The sequence below is a fragment of the Oncorhynchus masou genome, chromosome 21 (assembly GCF_036934945.1).
Source record: "Oncorhynchus masou masou isolate Uvic2021 chromosome 21, UVic_Omas_1.1, whole genome shotgun sequence".
Classification (NCBI taxonomy): domain Eukaryota; kingdom Metazoa; phylum Chordata; class Actinopteri; order Salmoniformes; family Salmonidae; genus Oncorhynchus; species Oncorhynchus masou.
Window position 1 is genome coordinate 36,203,164 of NC_088232.1, and position 21,309 is coordinate 36,224,472.

At 44.1% G+C, this 21,309-nt stretch overlaps 1 protein-coding gene across 2 annotated transcripts in view; it reads right to left on the minus strand.

Annotated features, from left to right (window-relative positions):
- Positions 1-15,141: 15,141 nt before the first annotated feature.
- The window catches only part of LOC135508253 (bcl-2-modifying factor-like), a 33,979-nt gene continuing 27,811 nt past the window's right edge, over positions 15,142-21,309 (minus strand). For both annotated transcript variants that reach the window (XM_064928317.1, XM_064928315.1), the window contains exon 4: positions 15,142-21,070. In XM_064928317.1, the coding sequence (XP_064784389.1) occupies positions 20,954-21,070 (117 nt within the window). In that variant the 3' untranslated portion in view covers positions 15,142-20,953. The remainder of the gene's footprint in view (positions 21,071-21,309) is intronic.

Consider the following 21,309-nt stretch of genomic DNA (forward strand, 5'->3'; position numbering starts at 1 on the left):
ACCGTACACACGTACATGCAGAGCCTCATACACACCCCTGGTGTGCTTGTTTTTCTCTGTCCCTGCCCCATCCCTCACCACACTTATGTTATCAAGGTGAGGCACACACACACTAACAAGGCAGCCTGACGTCTCTGGCCTGCCGTCCAGCCAACTGTCTCCAGAAAAACTGTCTCCACCCACTGAACCGGACCGGCTTCTGCCAGGAGGCTCTATCAGCTCTTTATCTGCAGCCTCCCTGCCTCGCTGTCTCTCAGCAAGGGGCTGTCTGGAAACTGGGCATGAGCAAATGCTGCTCTCATTACTGAACACCTCATGCAGAGTGAACACAGAGGGTTGAGACTGGTGTGTCCTCAGGAAACCACAGTGACTGCCTTATTTTATTCTGAAAGGAGCCTTTTCCTGCCAATTAATTCTCAACAATACCCCGCCTTGTTTATGTCCTGTATATTGTATATTGCTTGAGCCTCCTCAAGTGATGTTCCAAAGCATGGATTATCAGACACATGAAACAACAGCTGCCTGCGGTGTGAAGGTTTACAGTTTGAATCTTTTAATTAGGGTTTAAATGTAATAAGATAAGCATAAAAAGATAACATGTAAAAAGTAGCCCACAAAACAATAGGCAGCAGGAGACAAAAATGGCCAGTTCACTAGGTTTATGTGCTTTACTTGGAGGATTTTAAATCCCTCCCCTTGACCGCAGGATACTGCTAGTGTTTGTGAGTCAGAGATTGTGTGTGTGTGTGTTTTGGGTGTAACTATCCTTGTTGGGGCTAGAACAAGGACAATTCTGACAAGTGGTAACAGAAGGAAATAGGCTATTTTAGGCTTAGGGGTTAGGTTTAGGGTTAGGGTTAGGGTTACAACTAGAGTTGAAGGGATAACTTGGGATTTTGGCAATAGCCCTTTATCTACTTCCCCAGAGTCAGATGAACTTGTGGATACCATTTGTAATGTCTCTGTGTCCAGTATGAAGGAAGTTGGAGATATTTTCTTGCGTTAATGCTAACTAGCATTAGCGCAATGACTCGAAGTCTATGTTACAGTATCTGCTAGCATGCTATCAGATACCATAGACTTCCAGTCACTGCGTTAACGCTAGTTAGCAATTGCACTAGAGCTAGTAATCAACTTCCTTCAAAGTGTACACAGAGATATAAAATTGGTATCTACAAGTTCATCTTACTCTGGGGAAGTAAAGGGCCTCATTGCCAAAATCCCGAAATATCTCTTTATGGTTAGAATTACGGTTGGAGTTAGGGGTTAGGGTTAGGACATAGGGTTTTGGGGATAAGGTCAGGGTTAAGGTTAGGGTTTAGAGAAAATATAATTCTGAATGGGAATCAATTGTTTGGTCCCCACAAGGATAGTTAAACAAACATGTGTGCGTGTGCATGTGTGCTTTTATCTGTGTGTGTATGTGTGCCAAGAGTGTGTGAGTGTGCGTGCATATGTATGTGTGTGCTTGTCCTTCTGCTTGCGTGTGCTTCACAGCTGTGCAGCTTGGAGTGACTGGCGCTGAGCAAAGGACTGGGCTCTGCCGGGTTTCTCTTGGTTAACAGAAGAGAACTCACAGTGCTGCACAGTGGTTGCACAACTTATTTTCTAAAGAAAATGTACAGAGACGGCTGCAGAATAAAATAAGAACCAATGGAGAAACACAATACAGAATATGGACAGAGTCAAAGAGATTAACTCTCACTGTCCCAAATCACATGAATTTAACTTCCAGCCCCCTTCTCAATGACTTATGCATGCCAGCGTCTTAAGCCTCAGTCTCTAAGCATGAATTAAATGCATCTTTGCCTTACTTATACCACAATAGTACATCACTTTCATAACCTTGTATACTCATTGGGAAGGGGTTGAACTGAAGTGAATTAATGTTTCATGCACAGATATACAAATCTCACACTGTATTAAAATTCCACAAACTCATTGTCTTCAATTGCAGAAAATAAAATAATAAATAATTGTCCTTTCAGTATTGACCTAGAGTCAACAGATCCATCTGCTGATAGTTGTGATTTGCTGTGATTTGATAGCAGAGCAGGGCTGAGGGCTAGAAGGGCTGGGAGGCTTGAGTTGAGGCTTGGGATGTTGGCAGGTAGCTTGGCGGTTAAGCGTGTTGGGCAAGTAAGTGAAAGGTCGCTGGTTCTAATTCCTAAACTGACTAGGTAAAAAATCTGTTGATGTACTTTTGAGCAAATAACTTAACCCTAATTGCTCTGGATAAGAGCATGTGCTAAATGACTGAAACATAAAACGGAATGGGAACTGGATGCTGGAGGGCTTGGGGACTAGAGGGCTGGTGAGTCTGTGCTAGAGCTGGACGATAAACTGAAAATGATCTCTTCTCCCTCGGGAAACTGAAAAGCTTTGGCTTGGATCCTCAGATCCTCAAAAAAGTTCTAGGGCTGGACCATCGAGAGCATCCTGACTGGTTGCATCACTGTCTGATATGGCAACTGCTCGGCCTCCGACCGCAAGGCACTACAGAAGGTAGTGCAAATGGCCCAGTACATCACTGGGGCCAAGCTTCCTGCCATCCAGGACCTCTATACCAGGCGGTGTTAGAGTAAGGCCCTAAAAATTGTCAACGACTCCAGCCACCCTAGTCAAAGACTGTTCTCTCTGCTACCGCATGGCAAGCGGTACCGGAGCGCCAAGTCTAGGTCCAAGAGGCTTCTAAACAGCTTCTACCCCCAAGCCATAAGACTCCTGAACAGCTAATCAAATGGTTTCCCAGACTTTTTGCGTTGCCCCCCCTCTTACACCGCTGATACTCTCTGTTATTATCATCTATGCATAGTCACTTTAATAACTCTACCTTCATATAAACTCAGCAAAAACAGTAACGTCCCTTTTCAGGACCCTGTCTTTCAAAGATAGTTTGTAAAAATACCAGACATCCTCACCAGACATCACCGGCAACAACGTCACCTATGCAGACAAACCCACATCTCTGGACCACACAGGACTGGCAAAAAGTGCTCTTCACTGACGAGCTGCGGTTTTGTCTCAACAGGGGTGATGGTTGGATGCGCGGGATCAATTTGGGATCGAGTGGGATCGATTGAGATCGATTGGGATCGATTTGGAGGTGGAGGGTTCGTCATGGTCTGGGGTGGTGTGTCACAGCATCATCGGACTAAGCTTGTTGTTACTGCATGCAATCTCAACGTTATGCGTTACAGGGAAGAAATTCTCCTCCTTCATGTGGTACCCTTCCTGCAGGTTCATCCTGACATGACCCTCCAGCATGACAATGCCACCAGCCATATTGCTCATTCTGTGCATGATTTCCTGCAAGACAGGAATGTCAGTGTGGCCAGCGAAGATGCCAGCAACGAGACCAGTGAAGAGCACTGGATCGGAGGATGAGGGCTAGGGCCATTCCCTCAGAAATGTCCAGGAACTTGCAGGTACCTTGGTGGAAGAGTGGGGTAACATCTCACAGCAAGAACTGGCAAATCTGGTGCAGTCCATGAGGGGGAGATGCACTGCAGTACTTCATGCAGCTGGTGGCCACACCAGATACGGACTGTTACTTTTGATTTTGACCCCTACTTTGTTCAGGGACACATTATTCAATTTCTGTTAGTCACGTCTTTGAACTTGTTCAGTTTATGTCTCAGTTGTTGAATTTTGTTATGTTCATACAAATATTTACACATGTTAAGTTTGCTGAAAATAAAAGCAGTTGACAGTGAGAGTACGTTTATTTTTTTGCTGAGTTAACATATTGCCTCAAATAACCAGTGCTCCCGCACATTGACTCTGTACCAGTACCCCCCTGTATATAGTCACGTTATTATTATTTTACTGCTGCTCTTTAATTACTTGTTACTTTTATTTACTTATTCTTATCCATATTTTTTTCAACTGCATTGTTGGTTCGGGGCTCGTAAGTAAGCATTTCACTCTAAGGTGAAATGTGACTAATAAAATTTGATTTGATTAGTTTAAACCACATTCCAGCCGGATTCTATTCCACAAGTTACCACCGGCTAAATCTTTGACGTTAAAATGCCCATTTACTCTGTTCCATCTGATTGCGCAATCCACTGTCTCATCAGCCAAGCCAGGCAATTTTTCTTTTAGACTAACATTTCGTTTTCAACAGCGGAGATTTGTATAAACCTTGCTGCCTGTCTCCAACATTTGCAATATTGTTTCAATATTCAAATTCGATCTCCAGCTGTCCCATGGTAATGAACGTGTTGGGAGTCTGGATGAGACAGATAGGCAGGCAGCTTTTCTCAGCCAGTTGAAATCATGAATCAGCATAATGTTTTATGATGTATAAAAAAGAACTATCAATAGAACTATCAAAAGGTAAAATGAAATGAAGTGCAGCTATTTTGCTGTCTTTCCATCTTCATTTTGAAGTGATTGTGTTAGCTGTGTTGTGGGCTAGCTCCTCTGAACAATAGTGTCCTGATGAGAGAGCACATTTCTACGCCAGGTGAAATTTAGCATTATTAGGTCATTGTTATGGATGTTTCCAAATGGTCACTACAAAACAGCAAAAGCAAACCTAAATGCAGCTACTTTGCTGAAATTCTGGCTGCACTGTTTGACGTTACTGTAATTTAGCCATAGATGGCTAGATAGCAAGCAAGGGGCATGAAAATTGCCATCCAGTATGGCAATCAAACATTTAGAAAGAACCACTGGGTCCATAGATACAGAACCAAAGGATTGTACTGGGTCGTGTCTCTGGCAACCAAACCGATAGAACGAATGACCAGCCGGCTTGGGTAGCAACCCTTGATCTGTGTCAGGACTATTTATTGTGGATGGATGAAATAGTATGAATAAATTAATAAAAGTAAAGTTTTAATGAAAATACAGTGGCTTGCAAAAGTATTCACCCCCTTGGCATGTTTCCTATTTTGTTGCATTACAACCTGGAATTAAAATAGGTTTTTGGGGGGTTTGTATCATTTGACTAACAGAACATGCCTACCACTTTAAAGATGCAAAATATTTTTTATTGTGAGACAAACAAGAAATAACACAAAATAAACTGAAAACTTGAGCGTGCATAACTATTCATAACTATTCCACCTTTGGCAGCAAGTCTCTTAGGGTATGTCTAGTGGTTAGAGTGTTGGACTAGTAACCGGAAGGTTGCAAGTTCAAACCCCCCAGCTGACAAGGTACAAATCTGTCGTTCTGCCCCTGAACAGGCAGTTAACCCAATGTTCCTAGGCTGTCATTGAAAATAAGAATTTGTTCTTAACTGACTTGCCCTTCGTCCATATGTTTGGGGAGTCTCCCACATGCCTTATTTTTTTCTTTATTAAGCAATGGCTTTTTTTCTGGCCACTCTTCCGTAAAGCCCAGCTCTGTGGAATATACAGCTTAAAGTGGGCCTATGGACAGATACTCCAATCTCCACTGTGGAACTTTGCAGATCATTCAGGGTTATCTTTGGTCTCTTTGTTGCCTCTCTGAGTAATGCCCTCCTTGCCTGGTCCGTGAGTTTTGGTGGGCGGCCCTTTCTTGGCAGGTTTGTTGTTGAGCCATATTCTTTTCATTTTTTTTATAATGGTGCTCAGTGGGATGTTCAAAGTTTCAGATATTTTTTTTTAACCCAACCCTGATCAATACTTCTCCACAACTTTGTCCCTGACCTGTTTGGAGAGCTCCTGGGTCTTCATGGTGCCACTTGCTTGGTGGTGCCCCTTGCTTAGTGGTGTTGTAGACTCTGGGGCCTTTCGGAACAGGTGTATATATACTGGGAAAATGAGACAGATCATGTGACAATTAGATTGAACAGAGGTGGACTTTATTTAACTAATTATGTGATTTCTGAAGGTAATTTGTTGCGCCAGATCTTATTTAGGGGCTTCATAGCAAAGGGGGTGAAAACATATGCACGCACCACTACTTAAACAAGTAATTTTTTTCATTTCACTTCACCAATTTGGACTATTTTTTGTATGTCCACCACATGAAATAGAAATAAAAATCCATTTAAATTACAGATTGTAATGCAACAAAATAGGAAATATGCCAAGGGAGTGTAATGCTCGTCTGAAGAAGTAGACCAAGGTGCAGCATGGTAAGTGTTCATGATCTTTAATAAGTAGACAACGATAGTAGACAACGATAGACAGCTGCCTCTGATTGGGAACCACACTCGGCCAAAACCAAAGAAATACAAATCATAGAATGCTCACCCCACATCACACTGACCTCACCAAATAGAGAAATAAAACGACTCAGGACAGTACCCCCCCCCCCAAAGGTGTGGACTCGCGGCCACAAACCTGAACCTATAGGGGAGGGTCCGGGTGGACATCGCTGGAGGCTCCGGACTGGAGACAGTCCCTGCAGGCTCCGAACTGGAGACCGTCGCTGCAGGCTCCGGACTGGAGACCGTCGCTGCAGGCTCCGGACTGGAGACCGTCGCTGCAGGCTCCGGACTGGGGACCGTCGCTGGAGGCTCCGGACTGGGGACCATCGCTGCAGGCACCGGACTGGAGACCGTCGCTGCAGGCTCCGGACTGGAGACCGTCGCTGCAGGCTCCGGACTGGGGAAAGTCGCTGGAGGCCCTGACTGGGGGGAAAGTCGCTGCAGGCTCCGGACTGGGGACCGGGGACCGCGCTGGAGGCTCCTGACTGGGGACCGTCGCTGCAGGCTCCGGACTGGGACCGCCGCTGCTGGCTCCGGGGACTGGGGACCCCGGACTGGGGACCGTCTCCGGACTGGGGACCGTGCAGGCTCCTGACTGGGGACCGTCGCTGCAGGCTCCTGACTGGGGACCGTCGCTGGAGGCTCCTGACTGGGGACCGTCGGGGCTCCGGACTGGGGACCGTCGCTGCAGGCTCCGGACTGGGGACCGTCGCTGGAGGCTCCGGACTGGGGACCGCCGCTGCAGGCTGGGGACCGTCCGCTGCTGCAGGCTCCGGACTGGACCGCGGGGACCGCTGCAGGCGCTGGAGACAGGCTCCGGACTGGGGACCGTCGCTGCAGGCCCCGGACTGGGGACCGTGCTGGAGGCTCCTGGGGACTGGGGACCGTCGCTGCTGGCTCCGGACTGGGGACCGTCGCTGCAGGCCCCGGACTGGGGACCGCCGCTGCTGGCCGGGGGACTGGGGACCGTCGCTGCAGGCTCCTGACTGGGGACCGTCGCTGCAGGCTCCGGACTGGGGACCGTCGCTGGAGGCTCCTGACTGGGGACCGGCCCGCTGCAGGCTCCGGACTGGGGACCGTCGCTGCAGGCTCCGGACTGGAGACCGCAGGCGCTGGAGGCTCCGGACTGGAGACCGTCGCTGCAGGCTCCGGACTGGGGACCGTCGCTGCAGGCTCCGGACTGGAGACCGTCGCTGCAGGCTCCGGACTGGCAGGCTCCGGAGACCGTCGCTGGGGACCGTCGCTGCAGGCCTGACTGGGGAGGCTCCGGACTGGGGACCGTCGCTGCAGGCTCCGGACTGGAGACCGTCGCTGGTGGCTCCGGACTGGGGACCGTCGCTGCAGGCTCCGGACTGGAGACCGTCGCTGCAGGCTCCGGACTGGAGACCGTCGCTGCAGGCTCCGGACTGGGGACCGTCGCTGCAGGCCCCGGACTGGGGACCGTCGCTGGAGGCTCCTGACTGGGGACCGTCGCTGCAGGCTCCGGACTGGAGACCGTCGCTGGAGGCTCCGGACTGGGGACCGTCGCTGCAGGCTCCGGACTGGAGACCGTCGCTGCAGGCTCCGGACTGGGGACCGTCGCTGCAGGCCCCGGACTGGGGAGCATCGATCATCACTGGAGGCATTCCGCCTTTGCTGCTTCTAGCTCCCCCTCAGGACGGCGATATTCTCCAGCCTGTGTATGATATACCCAAGTATGATTCCCAATCAGCGACAATGATAGACAGCTGCCTCTGATTGGGAACCACACTCGGCCAAAACCAAAGAAATATAAAACATAGAATGCCCACCCCACATCACACCCTGACCTCAGCAAGTAGACAAGTAAAATGTCTCTCTATGGTCAGGGTGTGACAGGGGGATGAATACTTTTGCCAGGCACTGTATGTAAATCATTATTTGAACATGTTCGTAACCTGTTGTGTAAAAGTGATAATTCCCTCAAAGCCGGTGTTTTGAGGATATATTGGTATGGATTTTCAGGCATTATCGCTGAAATAAACATATTGTCCTATTTATAGTTTTGTGATAATTCATTACATTTATCGTGATATGGACTTTTGTTCATATTGCCCAGCAATGAGTCTGTGCCGACTGGGAGGTTAGCTGTGTTGGAGGGGGCTCTGTTGCCCCCAGCAAACCCAGTACAACTTAGCTCAGCCTATGCACTCTGGCTTTGTTGACTTAGCTGGTGTTCCCATGACAACTGTAGACTTTCCTGGAGCCAGATGTGTACAGAGAAGAGTAGAGAATGTGAGAATACTTCAGTGTTTGTGTTCGCTATGACATGGCTGAGGTTGTTATTTGATATGTAGACTATTGCCTTTCTGCAGAAGTAGCATGGAAATAACTCTGGCATAAAGTGTCAAGCAACAGGATGGTGTTACTATTCACTGTCAATGGACTATTATAAACTCTTAGTAATAATGTTCATTTGGTGGATCACTGCCTCTTACTCAAACAACAACACAACAGTACTTCAGGTAGTGAGTCAGAGGCCATGGGCACCTCCAGTATTATTTTAGCCAAAGCACAGACAAGACAATTAAAGGCAAAAACAAACAATGCCAAAATACACAATGCTATCTAAAGAACCATCTTAAACAAAAGAGAAAAGTGCTGTAATCATGAGGTTGGTTTATCTCCATTTTAATATGTCTTCCCAGACAGCACTAGTCCCCTGCCATCAACTTCATCTGGCATGCAATCAGGAGAGCCACAGAGTTGTTTTGGTGCTGTCACTCAATCAGGAGGTACCTCCCAACCCCCCCTTGTTCTCGTCCTAGCCCCCTCTTTACAGCCCACTTTGCAGATGCTTTCAGACTAGGAGGGATGTCTTTACAGAAGCACAATATCAACGAACAGAACAAAGAAAAACTGGAAAATGTTACACATAAACTTGGAACATATACATTTACAGAAAACTCTGTCCTTTTTTTCACAACAGCCTGGCAGAGAATACAAACAATTGATGTACTAACAAACCGACCTATCCATGTAGCCTATCCAGCTCTATATGGTCTGCTTTGTCCCTGATAATAGGGTAAAATTGCTATTGTCAAGGAGTAATTCATGTCATACTAGACACATTAAAATGAGCTGTAGTCACTAGTTGCTCCCCCAGTAAATGTCTGTCTGAAATTATAGGTTCATGAAATGAGTGTGCTGCTCATAGGTGATAATTTAGTAATTACCTATGTGTTTGGGTGAGATGGTGTGAGATGAGATGGTGTTGGGTGAGAGTACAGTCCTGGGGGGGATTCTGTGGCTGGGTGGGACACAGGGGGTGATGAGGTGCCTGTCAGCGCTAATTTGCTGTTATTCTCCAGCTCATAGCTACTTTATTCACTTAATGATACCGTGCCTATCTGATGCCTTTAGCACAACTGTCAGCCTCTACAGAGAGAAAACCGAACTTAACAGTACTAGGCAGAGGCCAGACCGAATGACATGTAGAGATTGACTCTGTGCTGGTTTTGTTGTGTTCATCAGCTGAGCACAATCAGTCTTCTTTTCTCGGTTCTCTTGTGAGCCGCCCCACTCAGCCAAAGGCTCCAGTCATGGAGGCTGCACTGCATCGATTGGCTTTGCAGACATAAACAAGAGCTGCACTTGCAAGTGACCCATGGGCCTGACCCCAGAGATAGACGCTCCCTCTAATGGGTGTCTCTTTCAGCGGGCGGTCCGTGGAACAGAGAAGCCATTGTTTGTGCCAGGAACAGCCAAGACTCAAGCCCACAAAAGTGCTGAGCCAAGAGGAGCAGGCTAGAGAGCCAGGGAACTATGGGCCCTTCCTCCTCCTCCTGCTGCAAGGCAGAGCCTCAGCCTTCCACTCCCTGAGGGAGAGTTAACCCAGGAGAGGATTGCCACCTCCCCCCTCAGAGCAGAGCCATGCTAACAAAGCAATCATTGCACTGATAACACCTGGTATGGCTGCTTCACTTGTTTTGGTCACACGTCTTTTATCACTTTTATCTTTTCTTAGTCTCTTGTTGCTTTTTGGAGGATTTGAAGAGATACTTTAAATGACAAACCTATAGTAGCTAGAAGTGAGAACCCACCACATCCTCTGATGCACACAGGCCTGGGAGTTCTCCTGCTGGAAGTGGCCAAACAGGTGAGTCGGGTGTCAGTGAGGTGTGAAATCTTACTTGGCAGCCATGACAATACGCTTGCCACACGTCAGACCTGGGGGAGGTGACTTTACACACAGCACACAGCGTTAACTAGTCTATTCAACTCAGCCTGAGCTGAAGAGCAAAATAACACTGGGTTTTACTGCAATTTGTTGTAATGATGATCCCTTGTAAGATATGGTGCAAAGAAATTGACATAAACCTCACATTGAATGTGAGGTTTATTTTATGTTGTGGTACTTGTGTATGTCATGTATCTATAAAAACAACACCTTTATCTCACAAGAACATTCACAAGTGATTATATAGTCTCTATAAACACCATGTTAGGAACCACACACTGATATTCCACCACTGTTATGCATAAGGTACATTCATGCATATATTTGTCATCAGCAGTATATCAAGCCCCCTGGTCTGAGAGTCCCAGTAGTACTGGAATTCATCTGCAGGCATGGCAGCCGTGGCTCTGACCTTTGTAGAAGTGACAGAAATGCAGAGTGAGGGGACTTCATGGACACATCCTCCTAACCAAGGCTCTGCTGGAGACCAGGGCACAGGTCGTCTGTAGTAGCTACTCATCCTCAGTATTACCAATGCCCTGCTAGACAGGCCTGTGTGTGTGTGTGTGTGTGTGTGTGTATACAGTACTGCTAGTTAGACAGTCATGAGTGTAGGCTGAAGGCCCCATCGCCCCCAATAAATGAATGAGCACTCAGCAGGAGGGATGTGACGGGCACTCCCACTGACGAACACCTGGCTAACTTCTAATGGCTGGCTGGCAATCCTCAGATGCTTGGCTAGTTTTAAGTGGCTTCATTTCACAATGATGCTTATAACAAATGGACAACTTGATGTTGGATGTTGGAGGGAAGAGAATAATAACTTCTACCTCAGCACTACAGTACTTGCATCGAAGCAAAGAATTTATCAAGTAACCACACAGTTGAAGTCGGAAGTTTACAAACACTTTAGCCAAATACATTTAAACTCAGTTTTTCACAATTCCTGGCATTTAATCCTAGTAAATATTCCCTGTTTTGGGTCAGATAGGATCACCACTTAAAAAAAAAAAATTCTGGGCACCATGGTGTCTTGTTTCTCTTTCAAAGAAATCAAAGACTGTTCTATGCAGGTTATTGCATCGTCAATGGTCTGCTATACTACAGACACACAGCTAGTTCAGCACATGACAGATTTGAAAGAACGAATCAGAGTACACTGTACAATATCACAGGGACTGCTCAGGGACGCATCAGATCGACAGACACAAAGTACTTTCCAGTTCATGTTGATTACAAAAGAATACTAAAGTAGACAAAAAGGATTGAACCCATAACCAATGCCCGGTGACAAAAAATGTTTGGCAAATTATCTGCAGGGTACTGATCCAGCTCCAAAGCACTGACCAGAAAATGGTCATACTGTAGTTATGCACAGTTGACGTCAGAAGTTTACATATACCTTAGCCAAATACATATCTGTCACGTCTAATCAAGGTGGGTGGAATCAGGTGCAGAGAGCAGATAGCGATATGAAAGTTTTATTCTCCGGTGAACAAGAAACACGGTCAACCCAAATACACACAGGGTGAATAATCCAACACAGGATAAAAGACGAACCGGAGAATAAGAACACAAGATACACCGACAGACATAGATGACAAATAAACAATCCCGCACAAAACAAGGGCGGGACAACCTACATTATATACAGACACTAATTAACTAAACAACACACAGGTGAAACCAATCAGACAAAACCAACAGATACACGAAAAGGGATCGGTAGTGGCTAGTAGGACGGTGACGACGACCGCCGAGCACCGCCTGAACGGGCAGGAGAGCCAACCTCGGCGGAAGTCGTGACAATATCTCACTGGTCACCACCAAAACCAATTCTTTCTTTGGCAGCCTTTCCTTCCAGTTCTCTGCTGCCAATGACTGGAACGAACTGCAAAAATCAATGAAGCTGGAGACTCATATCCCCCTCACTAGCTTTAAGCACAGCTGTCAGAGCAGCTCACAGATCACTGCACGTGTATATAGCCCATCTGTAAATAGCCCATCCAACTACCTCATCCCCATACTGTATTTATTTATTTATCTTGCTCCTTTGCACCCCATATCTCTACTTGCACATTCATCTTCTGCACATCTACCATTCCAGTGTTTAATTGCTATATTGTACTGACTTTTCCACCATGGCCTATTTATTGCCTTTACCTCCCTTATCTTACCTCATTTGCACACACTGTATATATACTTTTTTTTCTACTGTAATATTGACTTTATGTTTGTTTATTCCATGTGTAACTCTGTGTTGTTGTATGTGTCGAACTGCTTTGCTTTATCTTGGCCAGGTCACAGTATTAAATGAGAACTTATTCTCAACTAGCGTACCAGGTTAAATAAAGGTGAAAAAAACAAACATTTAAACTCAGTTTTCAACATTTCCTGACATTTAACCACAGTAATAATTCTCGGTCTTTGGTCAGTTAGGATCACCACTTTATTTTAAGAATGTGAAATGTCAGAATAATAGTAGAGAGAATGATTTGTTTGTCACATTCGTGACAAATAAGAACACGTTCCCAACTGTGAAGCACGGGGGTGGCAGCATCATATTGTAGGGGTGCTTTGCTGCAGGAGGGATTGGTGCACTTCACAAAATAGATGGCATCTTGAAGAGGAAAATTCTGTGGATATATTGAAGCAACATCTCAAGATATCAGTCAGGAAGTTTAAGCTTGGTCGCAAATGGGTCTTCCAAATGGTCAATGACCCCAGGCATACTTCCAAAGTTGTGGCAAAATGGCTTATTAAGGACAACAAAGTCAAGGTATTGGAGTGGCCATCACAAAGCCCTGACCTCAATCCCATAGAAAATGTGTGGGCAGAACTGAAAAAGCGTGTGCGAGCAAGGAGGCCTACACACCTGACTCAGTTACACCAGCTCTGTCAGGGGGAATGGGCCAAAATTCACCCAACTTATTTTGGGAAGCTTGTGGAAAGCTACCCAAAATGTTTGACCCAAGTTAAACAATTTAAAGGCAATGCTACCAAATACTAATTGAGTGTATGTAAACTTCTGACCCACTGGGATTGTGATGAAATAAATAAAAGCTAAAATACATAATTCTCTTTACTATTATTCTGACATTTCACATTCTTAAAACAAAGTGGTGATCCTAACTGACCTAAGAAAGAGAATTTTTACTGTGAGTAAATGTCAGGAATTGTGAAAAACTGTTTAAATTTGTTTGGCTACGGTATACAGTGGGGAGAACAAGTATTTGATACACTACTGATTTTTCAGGTTTTCCTACTTACAAAGCATTTAGAGGTCTGTAATTTTTTATCATAGGTACACTTCAACTGTGAGAGACGGAATCTAAAACAAAAATCCAGAAAATCACATTGTATGATTTTTAAGTAATTAATTAGCATTTTATTGCATGACATAAGTATTTGATCATCTACCAACCTGTAAGAATTCTGACTCTCACAGACTTGTTACACCTTCTTTAAAAAGCCCTCATGTTCTCCACTCATTACCTGTATTAACTGCACCTGTTTGAACTCGTTACCTGTATAAAAGACACCTGTCCACACACTCAATCAAACAGACTCCAACCTCTCCACAATGGCCAAGGCCAGAGAGCCGTGTAAGGACATCAGGGGTAAAATTGTAGACCTGCACAAGGCTGGGATGGGCTACAGGACAATAGGTCTCACCTCGTGGGGCATCAATGATCATAAGGAAGGTGAGGGATCAGCCCAGACCTACACGGCAGGACCTGGTCAATGACCTGAAGAGAGCTGGGACCACAGTCTCAAAGAAAACCATTAGTAACACACTACACCGTCATGGATTAAAATCCTGCAGCGCACGCAAGGTCCCCCTGCTCAAGCCAGCGCATGTCCAGGCCCATCTGAAGTTTGCCAATGACCATCTGGATGATCCAGAGGAGGAATGGGAGAAGGTCATGTGGTCTGATGAGACAAAAATAGAGCTTTTTGTTCTAAACTCCACTCGCCGTGTTTGGAGGAAGAAGGATGAGTACAACCCCAAGACTACCATCCCAACCGTGAAGCATGGAGGTGGAAACATCATTCTTTGGGGATGCTTTTCTGCAAAGGGGACAGGACGACTGCACCGTATTGAGGGGAGGATGGATGGGGCCATGTATCGCGAGATCTTGGCCAACAACCTCCTTCCCTCATTAAGAGCATTGAAGATGGGTCGTGGCTGGGTCTTCCAGCATGACAACAACCCGAAACACACAGCCAGGGAAACTAAGGAGTGGCTCCGTAAGAAGCATCTCAAGGTCCTGGAGTGGCCTCGCCAGTCTCCAGACCTGAACCCAATAGAAAATCTTTGGAGGGAGCTGAAAGTCCGTATTGCCCAGTGCCAGCCCCGAAACCTGAAGGATCTGGAGAAGGTCTGTATGGAGGAGTGGGCCAAAATCTCTGCTGCAGTGTGTGCAAACCTGGTCAAGAACTACAGGAAACGTATGATCTCTGTAATTGCAAACAAAGGTTTCTGTACCAAATATTAAGTTCTGCTTTTCTGATTTATCAAATACTTGTGTCATGCAATAAAATGCAAATTAATTTCTTAAAAATCATACAATGTAATTTTCTGGATTTTTGTTTTAGATTCTGTCTCTCACAGTTGAAGTGTACCTATGATAAAAATTACAGACCTCTTCATGCTTTGTAAGTAGGAAAACCTGCAAAATCGGCAGTGTATCAAATACTTGTTCTCCCCACTGTATGTAAACTTCCGACTTCAACTGTAACATGTAGTTTTACCTCCCCATAAAAGGGGACCTTTTAACAATTTAAGCCATTTACACTTTCAATATAATTTTATTGAAAAAAAAGTACCAATAAAACAGAACAAGTAATTCAGAAAAAGATTTGTTGAGCAAAGCTCTTATATGTACAGCATATTGCACTACATAACAAATTGTCCTTACTTCCATAATGCATCAACAAAAATAAAACACAAAAAAAGAAATGAGTGCACAGTACAGTCTTGAAAACACACAGTCAATGTTCACAAAAATGCTACATTTTCGCTGGGTCTCTTTTCTTGGGAGTACAGAGAGTGTGTGATAATCAAGACTTAGTTGAAACTGAGCAGTTAAAGGCATTTTCCAGGTGTCAGTAATACATGTACAGTTCATCGGTTCCTAAAAAAGGACAATGTTTCTTGGTTATGATTTAACTTCAGAGATCATATGGAGCACAACACTGAAATAAATGTTTCCGTTTTGACGGTATCGTTGAAAACATGTTTACACCAGAACCAGTCAAAAAAGGAATGTTTCAAGCTCATTTATATACAAAGAAGCCCTTGATCTCATTGGACTTGTTAAAAAGATCGAACAGGTATTAAAAACAATTTAAAAGCCTCAAAACTGTCCCTATAAAAGCTGACCCTTTCAAATGAAAAGACATTAAAACAGTTAGGAAAGACAATGAGTAAGAAATGGTCTCATAAAAAAGGTACATTTAAAGAAAGTGGACAAAAAAAATCAAGACACTGACGGTTTTTCCATAATATACAAAACTCACTGTATAGAGTTCCTGGAGCTTTGCACAGTGCTGGCAAGTATATGTATATCTCCAGTACACAGCTTCAGAACCCCCTCTGAAAAATCATTTCTGGGCACCATGGTGGCTTTTTTCTCTTTCAAATAAATCAAAGACTGTTCTATGCATCGTCAATGGTCTGCTATACTACAGACACACAGCTAGTTCAGCACATGACAGATTTGAAAGAACGAACCAGAGTACACTGTACAATATCACAGGGACTGCTCAGGGACGCATCAGATCTACAGACACAAAGTACTTTCCAGTGCATGTTTATTACAGAAGAATGCTAAAGTAGACAAAAAAGGATTGAACCCATAACTAATGCCCAGTGACAAAAAAAATGTTTTGGCAAATTATCTGCACGGTACTGATCCAGCTCCAAAGCACTGACCAGAAAATGGTCATACTGTACAGTTGAAGTCTGAAGTTTACATACACCTTAGCCAAACACATTTAAACTCAGTTTTTCACAATTCCTGACATTTATTCAGAGTAAAAATTCCCCGTTTTAGGTCAGTTAGGATCACCACTTTATTTAAAAAATGTGAAAAGTCAGAATAATGGTAGAGAGAATGATGTATTTCAGCTTTTATTTCTTTCATCACATTCCCAGTGGGTCAGAAGTTTACATACACTCAATTAGTATTTGGTAGCATTGCCTTTAAATTGTTTAACTTGGGTCAAACATTTCGGGTAGCTTTCCACAAACTTCCCACAATAAGTTGGGTGAATTTTGGCCCATTCCTCCTGACAGAACTGGTGTAACTGAGTCAGGATTGTAGGCCTCCTTGCTCGCACACACTTTTTCAGTTCTGCCCTCAATTTTTCTAAAGGATTGAGGTCAGGGCTTTGCGATGGCCACTCCAATACCTTGACTTTGTTGTCCTTAAGCCATTTTGCCACAACTTTGGAAGTATGATTGGGGTCATTGTCCACTTGGAAGACCCATTTGCGACCAAGCTTTAACTTCCTGATGTCTTGAGATGTTGCTTCAATATATCCACATAATTTTCCTCTTCATGATGCCATCTACGTTGTCCCTCCTGCAGCAAAGCACCCCCACAACATGATGCTGCCACCCCCGTGCTTCACAGTTGGATTGGTGTTTCTTCTGCTTGCAAGCCTCCCCCTTTTTCCTCCAAACATAATAATGGTCACTATGGCCAAACAGTTCTATTATTGTTTCATCAGACCAGAGGACATTTCTCCAAAGGGTGCGATCTTTGTCCCCATGTGCAGTTGCAAACCGTAGTTTTGCTTTTTATTGCGGTTTAGGAGCCGTGGCTTCTTCCTTGCTGAGCGGCCTTTCAGGTTATGTCGATATAGAATACGTTTTACTGTGGATATAGATACTTTTGTACCTGTTTCCTTTGCAAAGGTCCTTTGCTGTTGTTCTGGGATTGATTTGCACTTTTCGCACCAAAGTACATTCATCTCTAGGTGACTGAACACGTATCCTTTCTGAGTGGTATGACAGGTGCGTGGTCCCATGGTATTTATACTTGCGTAATATTGTTTGTACAGATGAAGGTGGTACCTTCAGGCATTTGGAAATTGCTCCCAAGGATGAACCAGACTTTCTTTAGATTTTCCCATGATGACAAGCAAAGATGCACTTAGTTTGAAGGTAGGCCTTGAATATGTCCACAGGTACACCTCCAATTGACTCAAATGATGTCAATTAGCGAATCAGAAGCTTCTAAAGCCATGACATTTTTTGGAATTTTCCAAGCTGTTTAAAGGCACAGTCAACTTAGTGTATGTAAACTTCTGACCCACTGGAATTGTGATACAGTGAATTATGCACAAAGTAGATGTCCTAACCGACTTGCCTAAATTATAGTTTGTTAACAAGACATTTGTAGAGTGGTTGAAAAATGAGTTTCAATGACTCCTTCCTAAGTGTATGTAAACTTCCGACTTCAACTGTAGCTAAACTGATCTGTGATCTTTCCAGAATGAACACTGAGATTCTACTGCTATCTGCTGAATGGCTAACGTGACATGGTTGATTCATATAAATGCCTTAACCGATTGGGCCCATTTCTGGAGATGACTACCCCCAGGGAAAACACAGCGCAGATAACCATCGTTCTATACAGTCAAACAAACAAATTATATACACATTTTTAAAAAACAAAAGGAAGAGAAATTGCACACAAAATCCATACAGTAGAAAAGGGTGAATATACAAAAAATAAATAAAAAATAAAAAAACGGAAAACAACGCTAAAAGTCCTAAAGGAAATGGATGAGCAGTACACAGAGATGTAGGCTACAGTAGAGCGAGAGAAGCGAGTTTAGGGACGGTTTAAGGGCTACAGTGAGACAGGAGGCTACGGTGACTGGCTCAGCATTCAGGATCTGCAGGAAACAACAACAAACAACACCAACAGCGATGTTCAGCTCATCTCTCACTGCCCCACATGGTTCTAAATTAGTCCCTGCCTCAACAGACAGAGCAAGCATCATCATCTGACCAGTCTGTCTGAAGTATACTTTTATATCTATGGTTATGTATCTAATATCTAATATTTCAACTGATGCAGACAACAGAATTGGACCAAACCACTCCATTCCTTTGTCATACTACTCTACATGGGAAACTGTTATTTGTATTTTCCCTGGCACTGAAACATACAGGTAACTGCCAAAATAATGGAAATACTTGAGTAAATGAGGGATGCAAAGTATATTTAAATCAGGTATTTCCACACAGGTGTGGTTCCTGAGTTAATAAAGGAATTAATATCCCATTATGCTAAAGAAATATGTTTAAAAAGGTTGGGCAGGTCATTATTTTGGCTACCATGGCTATGCCCCCATAGGATGACAATGTCCCCATCCACAGGACACGAGTGGCCACTGAATGGTTTGATGAGCATGAAAATGATGTAAACCATATGAAATGGCCGTCACTGTCACCAGGTCTCAACCCAATTGAAAACTTATGGGAGATTCTGGAGGGGCGCCTGAGACAGCGTTTTCCACCACCATCAACAAAACACCATATTATTTCAAGCACTTGTAGAATCTATGCCAAGGGGCATTGAAGCTGTTCTGGCTCATGGTGGCCCAACACCACCCTATGAAGACACTTTATATGGGTGTTTCCTTGACTTTGGCAGTTACCTGTTTCTCCAGCATTCTAAATTAAGGGTTGAAAGAAAGCACTGATTATACAGACAGAAGATGACACAGAAGATGGCTGTAGGACCATATTACCAAGAGTTGTGTCTGAAATTACAGCCTGATGATGTATACTTCTCCTTCAAAATGGGCAAAAAGTAAAGTACTGTAGGACCAAACATAACCGTATTAACAGGAGTTGTGTCTGAAATTACAGATATATACTGCTACTTCAAAATGGACAAAAAGTGAAGTAAAAAGGCAATAACATGTACAACAAACAGCATCTTCAAGAATACAGCAGTGTCTTCAAAAAGATTAATATTTCAATAGTAATTACAGTCTTGCATACTACCAGTTCATTTCTAATCTCAGACACGTTCTCTTGTCAATTGGATTATCAGAGGTGATTTCTATTACAAAGTTACACCACAGGATCTGAGGACAAAGAACTAATACAAGATCACTCCACAGGTTAAAAAAATATATATAAAAGCCCATGCAAGAATCCTGAGAGGAGGGAAGATGTTGTTGTTTCACATGTTTGTTTTGGTGTCCAGAATACAAGTGCATCTCTGGCAGTGGGTTAGAGAGCACATCGATTGGAGGGAATTTCAATGAGGCATTCATTTAACCAGCATCACTTGTACCTCAGATGTTTTATTCTAATGATAACAGGCCATATTCAGTCACTTCTTGGGAAGATATAGCTTGGTCATGTGAATGAAAACATTGTAATGTTACCATTGCAAATCAGATACAGTTAAAAACCTTCATTAAATGACAGAGGTTGGCTTTGTAACCGAATCTACTCCTGACTGATGTACTATAGTGCAAACAGTGTGGATACATAGCTCCACTTGAAGGGCCTGGTAGTCTTAAAACAAAAAAATGATCAGCACAATCTATCTTACAATGACTGGGGTCCAGTTCGGGGATTTATGAAATTAGTAAAAGATAACTCTGAAATAAACTATGATTGAAAACCTGGTGTTCTCTCTGAGTAACTCGTGGGATCCACTTTTGCTTTGGAAGTTGTATGATGGCAGATGTTTTGGGAGTGCTGTTGAAGGGGGGTGGGGGGGGTCCTAAAGAGTATTTTTCTCTGCTAATACAGCAGTAATAAAGGCCTAGTTCACAAATGTTATGAGAAAATGTTATATATATATATATACTTTTTTATCAGGGGTGCTGCATGTACTGTATCTACCTTCACACCACAAAGTGGCATTTACCACATCGGAAGCCACTGGATGTTTCATTATTTTTGGTGACAATGGGAAAAACAACAATTATTGAAATCAAAACAATAAAAGTGACTGGAAGAGCAAAGAATAATCAACATGTAATATAACAGTATACAACCCCAATATAACATACACAACCCCATTGAGAAGGTTGAGCTGAAAAATGCTTGGTTCTGAGAGACTGCATCTTTGGAAATTAGTAAGTTATCAAGTTTGACCAATTATTTCCTGGAAACTTCAGAAAAGAAAACCCTATGAACTACTCTTCTTTCCCTTCTTCAGATCCCTCCTTCTCTTTCTTTCTTCTGCTTGGTTCTTGTCAACAGTCATTGGGTTGTGGTAGAAGACATTGACAAGGCATTCCCGGGACCATGGAGGTCATTCAAGATGTACACATACGGAAGTGCAAACAAATTCAACAGGAATAATGTACTGTACAAAATACTACATCAAACAATTACCAAAATAAGGACATCGTCCAGTAGAGGAATCTCGTGAAACAACATGGCATCTTCTTGGAAAAAAACAACCTCGTAAAAAATGGTTGTCTCCGTCCCGCGGGGACCTTTTCTCTTTTGTAATTTTTCCCCAACAGACCCGTGTTAAATTTGACAGTGCCATTTGGAGTCCAGTTCCTGTGGGAGAGGGGTAGTCTGGGCTGGGCTGGGCTGGTCCTCTCCATCACCTCCACCCTGCTCTCCCCCCTCCAGCGATGGCCTCCTGCTCAAACAGCAGGGTGAGCAGAGCCGAGGCCAGGCGCCACCACAAGGGCCTCATGTTCCTTTGGTTTCGGTGATACTGCAACAAAACAAGGGAGAAAAACAACCGAGTCAGAACAGCATAAGGACAGGGAACTGGCCTAGTCAATTAGAAAATGGCATCATTCCTTTACCAGGGTCTTCAGTTGGAGCTGTGGATGTGTGTTGGTGTGTGATGGGTGGTGATAGTGATTGAGAGAGAGATCAAGATGGTGAATTGAGGAGGGATAGGTCATAACCAGACACCGGAACGGCTATGATATTTTCACAACAGTCTGT